Here is a 21462-nt window from a genome sequence, read left to right on the forward strand (position 1 = left end):
TATAATGGTGTATGGACATGAAAAGTTATTGTACATGCAGAGGATCGTCTGCCAGAAACCAAGCAATGCAATTAAAGGCAGTAGAAATTGCCAAACCATAGATAGCTCCCCTAAAGAAAAGCTTGCCCATATGCACAAAGAGACATTTACAAGGATGGTAATTATAGCACTGTTTGTAAGAGCAAATAATTAGAAACAACCTAAATGTCCACCATTAGGGAGCTCACACGGGAAGATCTCCAAAACAAACTGCTATGTGAGAACAGCTCCTGACTACGTCCAGGGTGGCTTACCGGGTTTAAGCCCCGCAGTCAGCAGACGCACAGAATACCTGTGCCGAAAGCCACTGCCCAGGCCTGGCGGGCTCCCGCCTCACCGCGCGGTCCCCTCGGGGCGGGGAACTCAATGTGAGAGTGAGAAGTTGACAGACTGCCACTTCTTTACACAAAATCCCTCTGTATTATTGAGCTTTCACCATGAGAATGTAATCATGCTTTACTTACCTAAAAACTTCAAAGAAATTGCCAAACTTCTTGAAGATCATAAAAAAATGTTAAACCAGCAGGGGCTGGCGCGGGTCCCACACTTAGGTATCTATACTCGTATGTTAGAACGCTTCCTAAAGAAGCTGATTAACTTCAAGAATATTTTTTCCTTTAAGTAAAGAAGAAAAAAAAAAAAAAAAAAAAAAACGTAACCACAAGTGAAACTAGATAGGAAATTCAGATGAAAGATTCCTGATATTCTTTAACGTGCTTTGAAATTCGACTGTCAGTTTTAAAAGGGTCAAGATTAGAAGCAAAGATTACGAAAAGCAGAGGCAGCCACGATGCTGTGTTTAACAACCAAAGTCCCAAACGGAATTAGAAAAGGTGAGGGAGACCAGCAGATGGAAGCTCACGCACTCTCTCTGTAATTCTTTCAAATAAATCAATCTTAAAACAAACAGGCCGACGCCGCGGCTCACTAGGCTAATCCTCCGCCTTGCGGCACCGGCACACTGGGTTCTAGTCCCAGTCGGGGTGCCGGATTCTGTCCCGGTTGCCCCTCTTCCAGGCCAGCTCTCTGCTGTGGCCAGGGAGTGCAGTGGAGGATGGCCCAAGTGCTTGGGCCCTGCACCCCATGGGAGACCAGGAGAAGCACCTGGCTCCTGCCATCGGATCAGCGTGGTGCGCCGGCCGCAGCGCGCCAGCTGCGGTGGCCATTGGAGGGTGAACCAACGGCAAAGGAAGACCTTTCTGTCTCTTTCTCTCTCTCTCACGGTCCACTCTGCCTGTCAAAAACAAACAAACAGGTGAGGAAGGCCGGGTCCCCACCCTGTCTGGGAGGCTTGCTCGCTCCTGCCCAGGACCACCAGTTACAGTCCTCTCTTCAGCAAGGCTGTTGTACTAATACACCGTGTAAGTGAGCCATCTGAGAAGTATGGCATTCAAGGTGTATTGATAAACCATTATGATAAGAAGTGAGAAACTGGAAGATAGATTGAGTGTATATCACAACGGACTGCTAGCACTAATCCATGGCGGGCGTGGTGAGGGGCTCCCAGCAGGTACTCCACCTCCAGATTAGTCCTCTCCTTCCTGTGCCTGGGCTAGGAGGCTACACGTGACCCAGTCCTAGCCCACAAGGGACACGTGCTGGGGACTTCTGTTGGGAAGTCTCCTCCCACCGAAGAAAGGGGAGCAGGCACACAGCCTTCATCCTGCGGTGACTGTGGGGCTGGGCACCATGTTTGGAATTGCTGCCACCATTTTACAACTGTGGAAGGAGCTAGCCAGAAGAGAATTTCTCCTTGTTTCAGCCAAAACATCCATCAAATATATAAAAAAATTATTAAGAATGGCCGGCACCGCGGCTCACTAGGCTAATCCTCAGACTGCGGCACCGGTACCCCGGGTTCTAGACCCGGTTGGGGCACTGGATTCTGTCCCGGTTGCTCCTCTTCCAGTCCAGCTCTCTGCTGTGGCCCGGGAGTGCAGTGGAGGATGACCCAAGTGCTTGGGCCCTGCACCCACATGGGAGACCAGGAGGAAGCACCTGGCTCCTGGCTTCGGATCGGCGCATTTGGGGGGTGAACCAACGGAAGGAAGACCTTTCTCTCCGTCTCTCTCACTGTCTAACTCTGCCTGTAAAAAATAAATTAAGAAAAAGATTCAATAATTAAAATCAAAGAGAGATTGGTGTGTGGCACAGCAGGTTAAGCCACCACTTGTGATGCTGGCATCCCATGTCAGAGTGCCAATTTGATCCATTTCTGATCCAACTGCTTGCTAATGTCCTGGGAAGGCAGCAGAAGATGGCCCAAGTGCTTGGTTCCCTGTCACCCTTGTGGGAGTCCTAAACAGAGTTCCAGGATCCTGACTTCAGCCTGGACCAGCCCCAGCTTTTTTGGTCATCTGGGGAGTGAACCAGTGGATGGAAAATCTTCTCTTTGTCTCTCTCTTTCTCTCTGTCACTCTGCCTTTAAAATAAATAAAGAAATCTAAAACACACACACACAAAAAGCACAGGAAAAATGAGTGGGAAATTAATAACATCTAAAAACTGATAAACATGAACTCAAGCTTCTTAACAAACAAATTTCTGAGTCTGAAAAAAAATCCGTTCACAGGAGCTCTTCATGTTTGGAAGGTGAATCCTCATTAAGTGAAACGGTTTACAAATAGCTACTCCCAGCTCGTGGTTTGCTTTTCTCACAGTGTTGATAGTGTCTCCTGTCATGAGCTTAATATGTTGTCAAACAATCCCTTCCTTCCCGGTCTATATACATTTGTGTCATTAAAATACTCCACACATCCTGATGTTCATCTGTAATTTTCTGCTAAAAGTTAACATTTTGCTTTTCATATTTGAGTCTTAATTTGGAACTCTGGGATGAAATAAGGACCTCCTTCTCACTTTGCTTTCTGTTTGGGAATCCAAAAGCCCAATAAAGTTAGGAAAAGGTTTCCAACCATCCTGGGAATCGGAAACACTCAAATGAAAATGAGAAACAAACCATTTCCTATGGATGAAAAGTTGAAAAGATCAATGATATCAAGTGTTAAAGGGGATGTAAGGAAGCAAAAATGCACACCCTATTGGTGCAGGGAAGGCCGATGTGCCCATGTGGCTACACCCAGTGCATCCACTCTACCCTGCCCACCCCTTCTAGGCCCGTCCCCTAGACTGCCGATTCGCCACACTGGCTGCACAAGCAAAAACAGTGAGGTTGAGCCCTGAACTATGCTTCGTTTTAAGCTCCCTGGTGTTTAGCTCTGCCCAGGAGAAACTCTTCCTCATGTGTACATGGCCATGGCCATGAGGGAGCAGACAGCTGCACTGTGTGTGCAAAACTGAGGAACCGGAAACAACCTAAGTATTCCCCACTAATTGATTGTGGACAGACACACAGTGGAATCCCTGAAACAACATGTGACCAGGTATTGAGGCTGATAAATCTCAAAACCATAATGAAGAGCAAGTTTCAAAAGGATATGGATAGCGGGGTAGTTATTGTGAATTTTTAAAGTATGCAAAAATGCAGTTGCCTTCCCAGGGAAGACAAGAAAACCAGAAGCAAGAAGGTGCAGGGCATGGGGGGCTTTGGGAGACTAAGATTTCATTCCTCAAGTTTCTCCATTCTCTATGTGTCTCAAATGTTTTATAACTAAAAAATGATCCGTGTCATGAACTACTGTGGCTATTCAAAAGGGCAAGTTAGAAGTTTATGATTGCCATAGAAAGCTGCCTAAAATTCATCGGGAAGTTAAAAAAGCAACTTACAGAACAGCGTACACAGGTGATGGCCTTTGTGTGGACTCCCACCTGTGCAGGCCTAGGTCCAAGGCACACAGATGCAATACAGGGCAGAGATCTTCACACTTGCAGGCATTCGGGTAAACCAAGGAGGAGGGGGCTATATGCTAGACTTGTCTTAGGGGAGAGAAGCAGGATTGTTTAACTTTATACCATTGTTATGTACTGGGAGAAAAGGGGCCACTTTCATCAAACAAAGCCCTCTAGAAGCAGCCAGAAGACTTTAGTTCCCAGTCTGGCTCCAGATTGTTGTTGGGCAAAGTACTCCCAGACCCCACTTCCTCCTCCCCCAGGCAGAAGGTAACACTGGCCTCCCCTCCTCCCCCGCCTTCCTTCTTTCCTGTCCTCCCTCTCTCTCTTTCCTCCCTCCCTCCCTCTTCCTTTCCTGCCTCCAGCTTTTCTGCAGGTAACACATGTACATAGTAAGATGTAAGTCTCCCTTCCAACCTTGACCTTTAGCCTCACCCTCTCCTTAGAGACAACCACTGTGGTCAGGTTCACCTGCCCCTGCCAGGGAGGGTCCATGCATTTACAAGTGTCCGTGTACAACCTTTACACACACGCATGCACACACACACAGTCTCACACCACAATCACAGCAGAACCCAAACGCTCTGCCATTAAACAGATGATCATCAGTGAGGATGGGCAGCCTGGTATTTTCCTGATTTCATAACATTCCCTATCATTCCACCTGGAGGCAGTGCGAACTGGCACAGAGTTTCTTTTAAATAGCTTGAGAATTTGGGGCAAGTTTCACAACCCATACCAAAGTGTCATCAACTCAGGATTGGGAAATTCTGAATTGAAAAATCAGCCCGTAGGGGCCAGCACTGTGGCCCAACCAGTTAAGCTGATGCCTGCGATGGCATCCCATATGAGCACCGGTTCAAGTCCCAGCAGCTCCACTTCTGATCCAGCTCCCTGCTAGTGCGCTTGGGAAGGCAATGAAGATGACCCAGGCGCTTGGGCCTCTGCCATCTACGTGGGAGACTCAGATGAAGTTCCTGGCTCCTGGCTTCCGCCTAGCTGTTGCAGATGGAAGATTTCTCTCTTTCTGTAACTCTGCATTTCAAATAATAAATCTTTAAAAAGAAAAACAATTTTAAAAAAGAAAAAAAAAAAGCCTGTAAATCTAGGTGGAGGCTGACTCCCAAGTTTGGAATCTATAGATCGCTGTAGCACAGCAGGTTAATGCCGGTGACACAGCATCCCGTATCTGAATGCCATCCAGATGCTAATGCGCCTGGGAAAGCAGCAGAAGATGGCCTGAGTTCCTGGGCCCCTGCCACCCCCGTGCGAGACCCTGACAGAGTTCCTGGCTCTTGGTTTCCACCTAGGTCAGCAGCCTGTGCAGCCATTTGGGGAGTGAACCAGTGAATGAAAGATTCTCTCTGTCACTCTGTCTTTCAAACAAATAGAATAAAACTTATAAAGAAACAATTCCCACGCTGCTCCCCAGCTGGCCAGTCTCTGTGGGCTCCTCCTTAACCACAACACAAGGCTCAAACCCTGGACTAACACCCGGCCCCAAGTCTTCTCTACCTCTGCTGCTCCCAGCAAGCCCCGCCCTGCCCCGCCCGGCCCTTTGTGCTTGCACCTTGTCTGCCTCTGGGTTTCCCTGCTTTCTGGATCCTAGGCATTATGGAACCTCTGGATTGGACGGCCACTTACTCTATAAGCATTTACTTAGCACCTACTGTATGCCAGGTCCGGGGCGGAGACTAGGCAGGTCACGTGACAGCGCCCCTCCCAGCATTTGGGGCCAGTCTGCTAACAGGACCTTTCCCTAAACCCTGGGAGCCAGGGAGCTCACTCCCATAACAGACGGGTAGGTTTTCAGCAGGTCCTGGGCCCAGGGCTACCCGGACGCGGACGCCTTCGTTCGGAGCCCATACTTCCGGTAACGCAGCGGAAGTCCGAGAGCGCGGTGTCAGCCCCCACGCAGTGGACAAGTTCTCAGCGCACAGCCCACGCACCCCCAGAGCTGCCGCGGTCCATGCTGGGTATTTTGGCTGGGTGGATTTGGGCACCCTAACACCTGTGCAGTGACACGTTTTGAACAACCAGCCTAAGTCAAAGCTTTTGCGAGTTCATCAGCCCCCCTCTACGGAGATCTTTCTAGATCCTGGTCCTCTGGCCCCTGAATTCAGTCTCTGCCAGCTTGGCTGCCCTGAGCCTTCTTCCATCCAGTCATAAAACCACGGAAGAGGATGAGACGCAAGGCGGTCCTAGGACACACTAGCGATGTCCCCCTCGCCAGCTTGGACCCCCTGCCCAGTCCTGTCAGGGCCTGGCACACACCAGGGACACAGACCAGTGCTGAGGCTGGCTGGGAGGCTGGCACCTCGCCCAGCCCACCTAGCCTTCCGGAAAGCTCTGGCAAGAACTTCCTTCCATGGCCCCTCAAAATCCATGCCACTGCACCCACACTTTGAGAGCAAGTTCTAATGGTCCTGTTTCCCCTTCTCTTCTCTCTCTCCTTCCCTTCCTTCTCCCTTTCTTTCAATAAACACCCTTTCCCTAAAGACTTCAGTTCCAATTAGGCTCCTAAAATCTAGCAGGTGTTGGAAGATGACTTAATGTCTAATGAAGCTCATCACTTATTAAACGTTATAGCACATTATGACTGGAATGTTTGCCTTTTGTGCCATTTTGGACATTTGACCACCCCTTGTCCCCAAATAACAAGCTCCCTGAGGGCAGAAATGTGTCCTCTCTGGTTCTGGCCACTCCAGGCTGGGCCAAAGTGGAGCTGGAGGAGGCCTCGCATTTCCTCAGTGCTCATGCTGTGCCGGGAGGCGTAGGTCTAATGCACATGGAAACTCTTCTTGGAGATGCTAATACCCCCATTTTACAGATGGGACAGCCAAGGTCAGGAAGGGGTAGGGAATGTTCACAGGTGTCCAAGAGTGGCGAGCTCACTGCTCATCCACCCCAGGCCTGCAGACTGCAAGGGTGGAAAATGATGATGATGAAAACTTACAGAAGGAAACAGACCACTCAAGAATGAACAATCCTGAAAAACAAAAACAACCCAGACTAAATGTCAGGGTGCCAGAGAATCTAGCATCTAGTCACCAGAGTCATCGGGGTAGGGTTCTATGGCAAGTGCCTCATCTCCAGCCTTTTGTGACGAAGCACTCATGTGATCACTGAACACACACACACAGCACTGACCGTCCCAGGCTGGGAGGGGCTGGGTCGTGATCCAAGAGATCCGGTCCCAGTCTTGCGGCATCCACAGACTGATGTGGGTGCGGGCTTAGAAATAAAATAAGCAGTCCCGGAAAGATACAGGCACACACAGTTGACTGGTCACCAAGGAGGGCTTCCTGGAGAAGGTGGTGTTTGAGTCAAGTCACAAAGACCTGGCAGCCAAGGAAAGCAGAGGATGGGACTGAGAAGTGGGAAGAGTGGGCATCCAGGCCAGCAGGGCCATGTGCATGGCCCCAGAACCCAGCAGAGACGACAGAGGAGGACCACAAGACCCTGTGCAGCTGCAGTCAGTACAGACGGGCAGGAGCAGAGTGGCTGAAGGAAAGGACCCGGGGCCTCCAGAGGAGGCTGAAGGGTTGTGGCTGCCACAGGCAGCACCAGTGACCTGCATGGAGGGTGTGCACACAGCTGCCCCGGGTACACCTCCCACTGGGGATGGAGGAGCAGCAGGCCTGGAGCGCTGGGCACTGCACCTGGGGGTGGACCCCCAGCCACCTCCTGCAAGAGAGAAGCCAGGTAGCCTGAGCATGGGCGGTGGGGCTGGGGACACTGGGTGTGAGTGACAGAAGACTGTCTCCCAGACACTGCCAGGACTCCCTGAGCAAGGGACTTTCGGGGCACAGAGCACAGAGACGTCTCCATGACAGTGAAATATGTTGTGACATTAACATAAGAGAGTGCTGGGAACGGCATAGGAAGAGATGCTGAGGCTGGCCTTTCTGGCCCACGCAGGCAAGGTTTGACTCCCGTGGAAGGAATCGGCCGGCTGGTGTGAGGCTCACGTCTTCCTGATGGGAGATGGGAGCCCAAACGGGGTCTTAAGAGCCTGTGACACTCACTGCTGTCTCCTGCTCCACGTGCCTGCAGCCAGGCAGCCGGGATGACCTTCAGGATGTCCTGCCCTTCCCCTACACACACGCACATACGCACACACACAACATGCATACACACGTGCACACATGCACACGCACCCTGCGCTTGCTGAGTGACACCAGGGTTTCCACCTGTCCAAAGGCCCTGGCCCACCATTCCTGATGACAGATGTGGCTTTCTCTGGCCAGTGTCCTGAGACCCACACCTGGCCCTCCCTCAGCTGGTGATTTGCCCATCGCCCCTCCCGAAAGGCCTCACAGGAAGGCTGTTTGTGGGGCCTGTCTCCCTGGAGTGGAGTCTGCTCATGGAAGGGGTGCCGGACCTGGCGGGGAGGGGGTGGCTTCTGCCCACGCCTCCTCTCTCGACCTTTAATTACACTGTTTGCCCAGCTTCCCACACCATTAACTTCCGCCCTGCAGCCACACACGGCAGTTAATGGAGGGCCTGCTCCAAGCCCGAGCTACTGAACACAATTAAGCGTGACAGTCCACAAATAAGAAAGAACTGGAGAATTAATTAAGGTCTAAACAAATTAATTACCAGTCCCCAATCGATTCTGATGCCAGCACACATACGCCTGGGCTCACCGTCTTTGCTGACATCTCCGCATAGAAACAGAAACTGAGATTTCCCACATGATTGGTGCTCTGGACCGGGGCATAGCACGCTGTGCCGGGCAACCCCGGGCTTCGGCTTGCTTGCGTGCCCTCACATCAGCTGCACACACCTCTGTACACACGCACACAATGACACCACCTGAAAACCCAGAGGTGAGCCTGGAGACAGCTCCTGGCAGGACTCGAAGTAGCTACAGGGGGCCAGTGGTTATCCAGGTGGGCTTGAAGCAAGTCCTGGCTGGACCTGGGTGGCCTGGACTCCGGCCAGATGCAGCAAGACTGAATTTGCTTATTGTCCTATAAAATGGGTTTGGCAGCTCTGCCTGCAGGTTCTCCCAGCACACAGCAAGGAACACAGAGAGGAGAGGCCTGCTGGGGACCTGAGCCGAGCTGTGGAGCCCCTGGGAGCATTGGGCTCTATAAATCCTGGGGGTGGGGGGTGTCCTGTGGCAGCCAGAGGGGATAAAGGCTTCATTTCCCAAGTGGGAGGGGGCAGCTGAGCTGGGTGCAGGGACCAGGCCTCTTCTCGGTCCCTTCCCCGCTCCTGGGCCTCAGACTGGGCAGGAATACCAGGAGGCGTGGCACAGAGAGTGGGAAGAAGCCACAGACTCCTGAGAGCTTCTTGTTCCCCACAGCTTGAGTGCCCAGCTGCCCGGGAGGGTGGTGTGGCTTGTGGCCTCTGAGCACAGGGGACACCAGCCTGTTCAGGATCCCTGTCACCCTGAGAATCCCCTTCTGCTATAACACACATACACACACTCCACTCCCAACCAGCAGAGCTTCACGCCACCACTTCCGCTCACATCCAGGTACTTCCCCCGTGCACCGTAGCCCCGTGGTCCTGACTCTCCACCGTGCCAGTGACTGGGGGCAAAGGGCCCTCTACGAGGGAAAGCACATCCCGAGCAAGTTTCTCCGTAGCTTTTAATGGTGTGTCCAGTCTAGCTTGCATCAGAAAGCAGTGGTGAGCACTGGGCAGGGCCTAGGCTCCATCACTATGCAGTGGGGTAGGGCTGGGGGAGGTCAAGTGCAGGGACCAGCCGGGCATTTGAGCCCCTGTGGGCGAGGGCACACCCATTCATCGCAATATCATTGACTAGGGCAGTCAGCAACCGCCCATTTGCAGACAGCATTGGGATAGACATGGTGGGATCAGAGATGGACGCCTGCATGCAGGAGAAGAGAGACTGGGGCTGAGGGAGGACAGCAGGCAGGAACACAGCCAGGACTCAGACAGCTGGGCCTGAGGAGGGAGGCAGGAAGGGCCTGCTTCTCTCAGGATACTGGTGAGCTACTGCTGTCAGGCATGCAAACCACGCTGTGACCAACCTGTACAACTGGCTAGGGATGCATGGGATCTTAGGATGCCCAACTGTGGTTGGACCTGTGCAAGGGGCCTGAAGACGAGAGGGGAGGGCAGTGAAGCTGAGCCCGCAGGCCAGAAAGTCTCAGACTCTCCCTGAAGGGGTCCCAGAGAGGTTAAGACCACCCCAAGGTCACACAGCAAGACACAGCGGCAGAGAAGGGCTGGAATGGGCCCCCGGCAAAGTTCTTATCTGTAGCATGGCCCAAGACAGATTACATCTCCACTGAGCCCCAGATCCAGTCCAGTGCAGCCAAGATCTGCCCCCTTCCCAGGGAGCCTCTGACCCCTAGCCCAACACCAGTTGGGCAGCCACATTTGCTCAATTAGTCCCCTTAACAAAGTCACATCTAAAGAGTTATTCCATTAATGGTCCACGACAGAAATAGCTGAGAGTTCATTAAAAGTGTGGAGTTGCTATAGCAATTATCTGGGTTGGCAGAGGCTCAGCCGGGTGGTTGGTTCTGGAGTTCATTAGCCTCTGGGCCATGGAGAAGGCGGGGCTGTGCAGTAACGATCTCCCTGATCCCCCCCCCAACCCCACACAGGAGCTTTTCAGATGCTCAGAGCACTTGCCTATCAACACGACCAGGGCTTCCTGAGCTCCACCCAGAGCTCGGGGCTATAGGCAGCTGCGGACCAGGCCAGCCCGCTTTGACAGCTGGGGAAGCAAAGGCTGGGAGGGAAGGAAGAGATCAGGGCCCCGAGCCTGCGTAGGACTCCCTAACTTCAAATTGAGCCTGGCACTGGGAAGTCACAGGACCTCAGGCCTTGTGCTGGGCTGGCCCTGTCTTTGTCCTATGGCACCAGCTGGGGGACTCTGCTGTTGTGGTTCCAGAACCTGCTTCTAAAGGGACCTCAGAGGTTGTTGGAAAAAATGAAACTAAAGATAAGTCTATTCGGGAGCAAAAAGTTTTGAAGTCCATGCACAGTTTTTTCGTATTCCTCATTTTCCATGAACTTTGGAAGACCATGCATATGTATGAATTTCAGGCTTTCTGTTGGCACCAAAGGCAGCTCATCTTCTTATTCTACTTCCTGAAGTCCCCTTGTGCCTCTCTGGTGACAACTGACTGTGCACTGTCTTGTGCTGCTCTCAGTGTTGTCTGTTTCTTTTCGTTCTGAAAGAAATTCCCACCATGCTGCTCCTCTCCCCAACAAGGCACAGGTTTCTTAAGAGCCAGCCTGGCTTTGTGGCGTCCCCAGGGCCCAGGCCAGGAGCACCTGCTGTCAGGACACAGGCTCAGTCCAACCAAGACTTGGCAGAGGGCAGGAGAAGAGCAGAAGTCCCTCCACGCGCAGATGCATACTCCCCACCGCCTGGCAATGTGCAAAGGGCCCCCAGGCCCCAAGGTTGAAACCTGTGCACCTTCCCATAATAATGCTTCTAAGAGCATAAAACCAAATACTGAGCATTACAAGGGGATTATATTCAATGAGGTCATCAAAATATTTTTAAAATTGTGGTATGGTAATAGATGTGCTTTTTAATCAATGAATTAAAACATAAGATCTTCCAAAGTTTTCCATACAATTTTTAAAAAGTATTTATTTTACTTATTTGAAAGACAGAATTACAGAGAGAGGTAGAAACAAAGAGAGAGGTCTCCCATCTGCTGGTTCACTCCCTAAATGCTGCAACCACAAGGCCAGAGCTGAGCTGATCCGAAGCCAGGAGCCAGGAGCTTCTGCTGGGTCTCCTACACAGTTGCAGGCACTTGGGCCATCTTCTGCTGCTTCCCCAGGTGCATTATCAGGGAGCTGGATTAGAAGTGGAGCAGCTGGGACTTCAACCAGCACCCATGTGGGATGCTGGCACTGCAAGCCAGGGCTTTAACCTACTGTGCCACAGCGCTGGCCCCTCAATACAATAATTTTGAGGGGATCTATGATACTGCCACCTATGACACCAGTATCCCATAGCTGAGTACCCATTCAAGTTCCAGCTGCTCCACTTCCAGGTCAGCTTCCTACTAACGCACCTGGGAAAGTAGCAGAAGATGGTCCAAGTACTCGGGCCTCTGCCACCCATGTGGGAGACCCAATTCCAGATTCCTGACTTCAGCTTGGCCCAGTCCTGGCTGTTGCAGTCACTTGGAAAGTGAACCAGTGGATGGAAGATTCTCAATCTTTCTCAATCTCTCATCTCTCTCTCCCTCTCTCTCTCTCACTCTACTTTTCAAAGAAATGTATAAATCTTTAAAAAATAATTGATTCATTGATGAATGCAGATGACATTTTAAGATCTCTGTAACAACTACCATGCGACTTGGGAACATCTGTGGCTTCTGCTGGTGACAAAGTCACAGGCGCTGCTTCCCGCTGTGGTTTGCTGCCTGCATTCTCCAGGGAAGGAAGTGTTATGTTTCCATTACAGGTTAGTGTAAATAGTTTCCCCATTCAAGGTCACAGGACCCACTGCATACAGTCAGTCTGAGGGCCCTTTGGGGATCTGGGGAGCCCAGGTTAAGAATCCCTGTGCTGAAACCAGAATGTCAGGCCCAGAGCTGGTCAGTGGGGCCCCTCGTCTTTTCTTCCACACATGCATATTTCGCTCCAGTGCCCCCATCCAGGAGGCCCCGTGGCACTAGGAGAGGTGTGGAAGGGCATCCGGCTCCCTGGGACATGCGCGTGTCTGCGCCGTGCAGCTCTTACCTACAGCAGGGAACGGCACAAATCTCTGGACCAGAAGGCGGGTGGCTGGCGTGAACTTGTTGGCTTTCTGCACCAGGACATTAAGGCCCACCTTGGAGAGGAAAAACAGAAAAAGAGCATGGTGCTGCAGTGGCTGTGGGAGGAAGAGCAGAGAGTGAAGGGGCCCTAGTCCTCAGTGTCACCTGATATTGCAAAGGCAAGCATGGCTACAGCAACCCTGCCGGTTGGGGTGGGTGATTGGCCTAGCAGTTATAAGACACCATTAGGAGGTCCATGTCCCATATCAGTGCCTGGATTCAAGTCTTGCCTCTAGCTCCTGACTCCAGCTTCCTGTTAACACAGACCCTGCGAGACAACAGTCATGGCTCAAGTGATTGGGTCCCTTCTACCAACTTGGAGGTGCAGATTTGAGTTTCCTGCTCCCAGCTTCAGCCCTGGGCCCTGGAGCAGCTTAAATCATGGTCAGCCTTTGGGGAATGAACCAGTAAATGGGATCTATCTTTTCTCCCCCTCTCCCTACCTCTGCTTCTCAAAAAAATTTTTTCTTAAAGATAAGGTACCACTGCCCAGTCATCCTGTTCACCAGCGCATGGGAAGGAGGGAAGAGAGCAAACCTCAGACACACACACATCGTGCAGGAAAGGGCTGGGCTGGCCGGGTTGCTGCTGGTGGAAGGGATATACTCTGCAAACAGAGGAAGTTAGGAACCCCTCAGTCCCACTCAGCCTTTCGGGGCCCCCAGTGGGCCCCTGCATCTGCTCATAGGTAACTGCAGGGTGCAGCGGAGTAGCCCAGAGCAGGATGGAGAGTGTAGTGGCCGTCCTGGACTCACTGCCCTGCCTCACTCAGACCCCAGCTCCCTCCCCAGCCCAGGCCACCAGGATTCCTTTCCCCACTGCCCCGGGCCCTCCTCACTTGGGTCCAGCCCTGGTGCTGTCCTCCCAATCTCCTTCACCCTGCAGCCTCAGCCCTGGTGCACCTGGTAGCCCAGTGGGCCTCTCTGCACCCCCAGGACTGGCTCCGGCTTCAATCTTCTGGGTTGTTGGTACCTTAGGAAGACCTCTAGGGATTCTGGGGCCCTCGGCACTGAGGGCAGGGTGCAGCACAGAAGGAACGGCCCAGGCTGCAGGAAGATGAGTCAGCCTGCCAGGCCCCAGAGAGCTGGGAGCTGCCTGACAATCCCAGCCCAGGTTCTCGGGTGCCTGGCCACCATTTTCAGTCTCAAACTGATGCTGGCTCAAGGGTGGGCTGGGAGGCAGCAGACACATGGTAGCTTAGACACACAGCCTTGGGACAGCGGGGCAGGCTGGGGAGCTGCCAGCCACACGGGGCCTTGCCACTCCTGCCATGCAGATGGATGCATCATGTCCAGGCCTCTCCAGCTCTCAGCAGCGAGGGACTCAGAAATGGCTCCCTCCATCCCCAAGAGAAGGGCAGAGAGGGGGCCAGAGGACAGGTCCACACAATGAGGAGGAGGAAGAAGGAAGGGGTTCAGCACACCTGCACTTGAAATCTCTCTTTTTAAAAGATTTATTTGTTTGAAAGACAGTACAGAGAGAGGCAGAGACAGAGAGAGGGAAAGAGGTTTTCTATCTGCTGGTTCACTCCCCAAATGGTGGCAACAGCCAGAGCTGAGCCGATCTGAAGCCAGGAGTCAGAAGCTTCTTCCGGGTCTCCCATGTGGGTTCAGTGGCCCAAGCACTTGGGCCATCCTCTGCTGCTTTCCCAGGTGCATGGAGCTGGATCGGAAGTGGAGCAACCAGGACTCGAACTGGCACCCATATGAGATTCTGGCGCTGAAGGCTGGGACTTTAACCCGCTGTGCCACAGTGCCAGCTCCTTGAAATCTCTTAAGAAAGTCCCACTACCAGGCTTTTGGATAGTCCACGTTGCCCTCTGCAGGTGAGAGACAGGTTCAGAGAGCAGAAGTAGCTTTGCCCAAGGACAGCAATTATGGCTCAGGCCTGTTAGTTGCAATGTTTGCCTCTTAACTTTACGGTGTTATCTTCCATCTTGGGCAAGCAAGTGGTGCCGCCACTGACTATCTGTGAGGCAAGAGCCTTGCTGACAGAGGCCAGCTCGCAGTTGGGTCCAAATGAGTGGAAAATGGAAGGTGGCTCCTGTGGGGAGGATCAGGCCCCAGAGCTGCCCTGCCCTGGCAGCCAGCAGCCAGCAGGTGGGTTCAAACGTCGGCAAGCTTATTTGGGAAAATGCAAGGAGTACCAGGGAGGGGTAGGACACAGTGAGCAGGGAGCCTCAGACCATGGACTGGTGATGGGGCGGGGGGGGTGGGGCAGGAGGAAGAGCAAACACTCAGACTTGCCCCACCTGTCCTGGAGCTGGCCCTTCCCTAGCCATCCACTGTCCGCAAGCTGGGGCAGGCCCTGACCAGGGAGAGTGACCCTCTTTGTCTTCCCAATCTCACATGGGAGCCCAGGGTAGGAAAGAAGAAACAAGAGAGAGAGCAGGGGTCAGTGTTGTGGTGCAGCAGGTTAAGCCACCACTTGCAAAGCTAGCATCCCGTATCTTTGAGTCCTGCTGCTCCGTTTCCAATCTAGCTCCCCACTAACATGCCTGAGAAAGTGGGAGATGATGACCCAAGTACCTGGGCCCCTGTCAACCACCTGGGAGACTAGGATGGATACTTGTGTGCAGCAGCGAGCTCCCTGGGAGTAGGTGCAGCCACCCTGCCCAGCACCAAAACTGAGAGGGCACAAACATGGAGGAAGCAGGTGGCCGCTTCTCCTTGGTCCTCTCCAGCCTGCAGCCCAGGCCCGGCCGCCCCAGTGCCTAGGACAGCACTAGCTGGGGAAGGAGCCCAGGGTGGGCTGCAGGCCGGGGGCTGGGAGCCCGTCTGTTCTTGTTCCTCAAGGGCCCTTTGGCCTGGAACATTTGGTGGATCCCATTAAAATGAAAAAGCCAAGTGGCTGGGGGCTTGGAATGCCAGCTCGCTTTCCTTGGCATGGTGGGTCCTGTTTAAGGGAACCAGCTGGCATTAATGGCACACAACCCATCACGAACAGCAGCTAGCGATCAGAAAAATCAGAGCTAATGATCAGGTTGGGGGAAGATAATGAGACATTGAACAATCACTGCGGAGCGTCCCCCAGGGTCTGCTGGAACAGCCTCCCAATAAGCCACAAAATAGAAATTAACCAAACAGGGGTTCCACTTCGGCAGGGGGAAAACAAACAAGGTGCAGGTTTTGCCTAAGCATCTCTCGTGTGGCCAGCAGGAGGAAAAGTCCTGGGAGACGCAGGACCTGAGGGACTTCAGCCTTGGCCTTAAAGAGGCCGGGGGCCTTCTCTGGCCACTTCTGTCTGAGCAGCTGGCAGGAGGCCAGGGGTAGAGGAGGGTGGACCAGCTTCCTGGGGGCTCCCACAAGATGGCTAATGGGGCAGCACCGAGCCTGTGGCTGGGGTGGGTTTTTAATATTGTGGGCTGCATGGCTGGTAGCCATCTCCTGCAGCACCAAGGGTTTTCTGGGCCCACTGCAGCCTAATTTCCACAAGGCCAGCGAGGAGAGGACCAAAGGGGCTGGAGAACCCCTGTATCACTCTCCCACTGGCTGTGTCCGGCATTCCAGCCTGCACATCCAATCTCCGGGGGTGCCTCTGGCTCAGAGGGCCTCACACCCCCCAAATGAAGACTGTCACTCTGCATCACACACCCCATCCTCTCGCCCATTCCCAGCTCCACTGCTGAAGCCACAAACCTCCAAGTCTTCCAGACAGGAGCCCCTTCTGGCCACATCCAGCCCAAGGCCTGGAGCTCCCTGTTCAGAGTCTGGGTGTGGACCACGCCTCTTGTCCCTCACTCCCACCACTTCGCATGCCATCTCCTTTTCCTGAAAGACTGCCTGCCCCTAACTGAGCTCCCTACCTCCACCCGTGTCCCTCCGATCTACTCGACAGCAGCCAGAGTGACCTCAGGATGGACAGACAGTGCTCAGACGGTTTCAGACCTAAGGGAGCCACTCAGCCCTACTCACCCTGTCCCCCCCCACCATGGCCTCCTCACTTCCAGCTCAAATGCCAGCCCCCCAACCCCTTCACTCAGGGCTCCCCTCTGACCATCTCTCTCTCTCTCTCTCTTTTTTTTTTTTTTTTTTGACAGGCAGAGTGGACAATGAGAGTGAGAGAGAGAGAGAGAGAAAGGTCTTCCTTTTGCCATTGGTTCACCCTCCAATGGCCACCGCGGCCAGTGCACTGCGGCCTGCGCACCGTGCTGATCCAATGGCAGGAGCCAGGTGCTTCTCCTGGTCTCCCACGGGGTGCAGGGCCCAAGCACTTGGGCCATCCTCCACTGTACTCCCTGGCCACAGCAGAAAGTTGGCCTGGAAGAAGGGCAACCGGGACAGAATCCGGCACCCCAACCGGGACTAGAACCTGGTGTGCCGGCACCGCAAGGCGGAGGATTAGCCTAGTGAGCCGTGGCGCTGGCCCTGACCATCTCTTAAAGAACCTGGACTTTGTGTACCTGCCACAGTCGCTAAGTCTCTTTTTCTTACCCTCTTAAAAATGTTCAAGTCAAAATGAGACCCGTATCTGTTTTAGTAAACTGAACAGCACAGAAGATTGTGACCTGTGGGCTTCTGACCCAAAGACTGCCTCTCCCAGGAGACCATGAGCACAGCGGGCAGGACCCGTGTCTCTCTTGCTCCTCACTGAATTCCTGGTGAAACAAGTGCGTGTTTAATGAATGTTGCTAGATTAAACCAAAGGAACCGTCTCTGAGACAAGAAGGAAAAACATGAACCCTAGAGGACACTTGCCTTGAATGGCCCCTGTTGCCCACCACAGCAGCACTGGGTACGTTCCAGCCTGGCTCTGCCCAGGTGGCCCTGACCATGCACCTGCCCCGATCGCTTAAGCCACTCCGCCAGGGGTTGGGGCCCTGAAGGGTGGGGTCACCAAGGGCCACAAAGTCTTCTGAGAAAGACGATGCCTGGCTGAGCCCCAAAGAGTGAATAGGAAGCAGCCAGGGAGGAAGGGGGGAGACACAGCAGAGGTTCAAGGGCATGAAGCTGCCTGCAGGTGCTCAGAGCATGGTCTGCAGCCGGCTATGGATACTACTGGGGCCAGACAAAAGGAGGGGGTCCAGGTTGCCCCACGGAACAGTGGAGAAAAGGGGGTGTGCTGGAAAGGAGGGCAGGGGTCAGAACTGAGATCCACTCTTGGATAATAGCAAATGATGTAACCAGATGGTCAGGGTTTGTGTGGTCTGAGGGCAAGGGCTTGGGGTAGGGCAAAGAATCTCTGAAGTACCAAAAATACCCAGCAGAGGGCATGCTTTGTAGAAGAAACGTGGTAACCAGGTGGACCGTTGACCTTCCATGGAGGTCTTGTCCTCCACCCCAGCCAGGCTGCTGCCCAGCAATGGGCTCAAGAGCAAGGTGGCCATGGCGGCTGGGACAGAGCTGCGTGCAGGCTGAAATGCCAGTCAGCTCCAGCTGCTCCAGCTGTGGCCTCGTGGCTCATTTGCCAGCAGCAGTGATTGACACTGACTCCTGACCCCTGACCCATGCCCCCCAGGCACCAGTGGGCCACCTGCAGGGAAGCCGATTCCATCAGCCCCTGCCATGGGGGGGGGGGGGCAGCAACTTGTCCTCCCCAGAATAGAAGCAGAGCTGCGTTTCGTGTCTGACTCGTCAGCACCACCATCTGCTATGAGGTCCCTGCAACAGGCCCCCCAACCCGGAAGCCACATGACAATGCTCTGGTCCAGGAGTCACAGGTGCACCTTCCCCATTACCACCTGTGAGCCCCGAGGAGAGCACAGGGTCTGGGGTACCCCCCCACAGAGACAGCCTGTCCTGCAGGAGGCAGGGCTGCTGCTGCAGTTTCGGCTGGAAACACAGGAGCCACGCGTGAAGGGAGGAAGAGGGTAAAAAAGGCCTCCCTGAAAAATTCCTTCCAGGCTGGGTGCCGTGGCACAATGGGTCAAGCTTGGGCCATCCACACTCCACGCTGGAGTGCCTGGTGGGATTCCCTGCTACTCTGCTTCTGATCCAGATTCCTGCTAATGCAATCCTGAGAGGCAGCAGATGATGATGGCTCAAGCGGTTGAATCCCTGATGGCCACATGGTGGACCAGGATGGAGTTCCTGGCTTCTGGCTTTCCGTCTGGCCCAGCCCTGGCTGTTGAGGTCATTTGGGAGTACGCCAGTGGATGGAAGTTCTCTCTCTCTGTGAGTCTCTTTCTGTCCCTTTGCCTTTTGTAAATAAATGAACAAATTTCAAAAGCAATTCCTTGCAGTCTCCAGGGCCTTCCCACAGAGGTATGATCACAGCCTCTACAAGCAGGAAGTCCAGAAGGCCTCCTGGCTTTTCTCCCCTCCTTTTATGTCACAAGGGGAACAGGGTCTCTGTGTTAGCAGAAGAGAGTGTGACTAAGCTGGGGTGGCTCTGCCACTGTCTCCATCCCATGCCTTGGTTTCCTCATCTGTAGAATGGGATGAACACCTCACCAATAAGTAGCACACTGCACACACTTGATGTTAGCCAGTGACTATTACTGCCGGGCTATCAAGGGACATGGAGTCACTTGTAAGCAATGGGAATTGGGGTTCAGCCTCGGGACGCTCTGGGACCCTCCACCTCCCTTCACGTGTGGTTCCTGTTTCCAGCAGAAACTGCATCAGCAGCACTGCCTCCCGCAGGACAGGCTGGCTCTGGCGGGGGGTACCCCAGACCTTGAGCTCTTCTCAGGGATCACAGGAGGTAGCGGGGAGGGTGCACCTGTGACTCCTGGACCAGAACATCGTCACACAGCTTTTAGCCAAAGCGGCTTCTGGGTTGGGGGGCCTGTTGCAGGGATCCCACAGTAAAGGGTAACAGAAAACCAGTGCATCCCTCCAGGGCCCAGAGCTGGGGAAGAGCTCACCAGCTGCAGGGCCAGGGTTGGAGGAAGGGCACGAAGCATCTCTCATCACCAGGCTCCATCGGCCAGCTCCCGACTGGCCACGAAGGACTCCAGCCCACAGCCTTCCTCTCCAGCCCCAGGCGCACCCTCATCTGGACCTCGTGCCCATGCGGGGGGCCCTCGTGCTGGGGCTGCCAGCCACCCGCGACACCTCCCCCAGCCCACTTCTGCCTGTGGCCCCTGCACCGTGCTCAGCGAGGGTTCCTGGCTGCCCCTCTCCCCTCCAGAGCAAGGCACTGGGCTCTGCTGCTGCTCCATTTCCAACAGCAGCACCTCCCACCCTCACGCCCCACATGGCAGCCACACTCATTTGCTGATGGTTTCTGGAATCTGTCTCTCTTCCTGAGCGTGCTGTGCCCTCTCTGGAACACCCACCCTGCCTTCCTGGACTCTGTTAGAGGCAGCTTGAATTGGGGGCCCCTTCCCTGGCCCCGTGGTACCTTCGGGCACCTCCATCATAACTCGGACAGTACCCCAGTACAGCTGTTTCCCCTTTCGGCTCAGTAAAGGCCACGCCTGTCTCTGCAGCCCCCAGCATTGCCACATGCCGGCCACCCCCACACACCCCCGAAAGGGACCAGGGTCTCGCCCCGAACAGCCGGAGCCCAGCCAGGGATGACCACAGAAGCACTCGACACAAACTCTAGCACAGAGCGAGGACCGAAAGAGGCTTCTTTTGTTAAAAGACAGCAAACTGTGAGAATTCAAAAATAACTTAAGGCGGAATTTCTTTTTGACTCTTAAGCAAGAAGCCAGGCACTGCCAAATCTATATAGCAGGTTCACAGGGAGGCGGCAAACCCCGCACCTGGCCCCCGCCTTCACCTGGGCATGCCTCATCTCGGGGGCTGCTGGCCAAGGTCAGGGGCTCTTCAGAGGCGGGGAGAGGGCTCTCCAGGCTCCTCAGAGGAGGCCGGCCTCCACTCCAGCTCGCCCACCATCCCTGGGACCTGCTCTCGGTCTGTCAGTCCACCCCACCCCCCCAGTCCGCGCCGCCTGCTTGTAGGGACTCGTTTTAATTAATGCCAGAGCCGGGCCAACCACTGGGGCCCTGACACTTGTTTGCAGGTCATCTCCTCCTAACAGGCTCGCCCTGGGAGGGGATTTGTCACTAATTGAAGTGGAGATCAGTTAATGAGGCTGTGGGGCCTGGGGTTGTGGGAGAACAAGGGAAAGGAAAAGAAAATAAAGCCTCCTTCTCCGGAGGTTTTGTGATTTTACACACAGGAAAGAAAAGCAAGCAAGCTGCCGATTTTCCAAGTCAGAAACTCCGCTCCATCTGCCGGAGTGAGCCCCTCGCTGTGCGAAGGACACCGCGGCGGCTCAGATGCCGACGGGAGCAGCCAGGGGCCTCCGACGCCAGCCATCAGTCAGCAACCTTGTTAATCGGCACGGTCGGAGCAGCACCCTGTGCTGCCCTCTGCGGGGTGCAAGGCACGGGCTGTCCATGGCAGACTTGCCATGCGGCTGGGGACAAGGCGGGGAGGGACAGGGCTGGGCCATCACAGAGCACATGGGGAACACAGAAGTTTCTAGGATGTGCAGGGGGAGAGGCGCATGGTCAAGGGGGTGCCTCCTCCAGCAGCTGTGGAGCTGGGCAGGGAGGAGGAAGGAGTGGTACCTGCGTGGACACAGCCCAGAGTGACACCCCGGTCCCTGCTGGGTGAGACCCCAGCCCTGGGCACCCCAGAGGGCCCCAAGGCCCCAGTCCTGGGCTGCATCTGGGCTTCAGAACCCCACTACACAAATCTGGGCGAGGCTGGGCCCTGGGAGGTGGCTAGGACAGAATGACTGGTGGTCCCTTGGGAGGGACAGTGAGGACTGGAGACACAGTGAGCCTAGAGCTGTCCTCCAAAGAAGCTCAGCACTGGTCCCGGAGCCCCAGGCCTGCAGGGGGAAGGAAGTCCCCTGGGACAGTGGCCCCTTTCATTCAGGCCTGGCCCCCAGTGGGGTCACCCAGCTCCTGCCTTCCCTCTGTGGCCACCCCTCTGGCCCCTGCCCACCACACCCTTAC

The 21462-nt window shown here is 54.4% G+C and overlaps 1 protein-coding gene across 3 annotated transcripts in view; it reads right to left on the reverse strand.

The window, feature by feature from the left end:
- SFXN5 (sideroflexin 5) overlaps positions 1-21462 on the reverse strand; it is a 121850-nt gene that overhangs the window by 31647 nt on the left and 68741 nt on the right. For all 3 annotated transcript variants that reach the window (XM_062209652.1, XM_062209650.1, XM_062209651.1), the window contains one exon: positions 12526-12616. In XM_062209652.1, coding sequence (XP_062065636.1) covers positions 12526-12616 — 91 coding nt within the window. The remainder of the gene's footprint in view (positions 1-12525; positions 12617-21462) is intronic.

Source organism: Lepus europaeus, chromosome 13 (genome assembly GCF_033115175.1).
Source record: "Lepus europaeus isolate LE1 chromosome 13, mLepTim1.pri, whole genome shotgun sequence".
NCBI classification, from domain to species: Eukaryota; Metazoa; Chordata; class Mammalia; order Lagomorpha; family Leporidae; genus Lepus; species Lepus europaeus.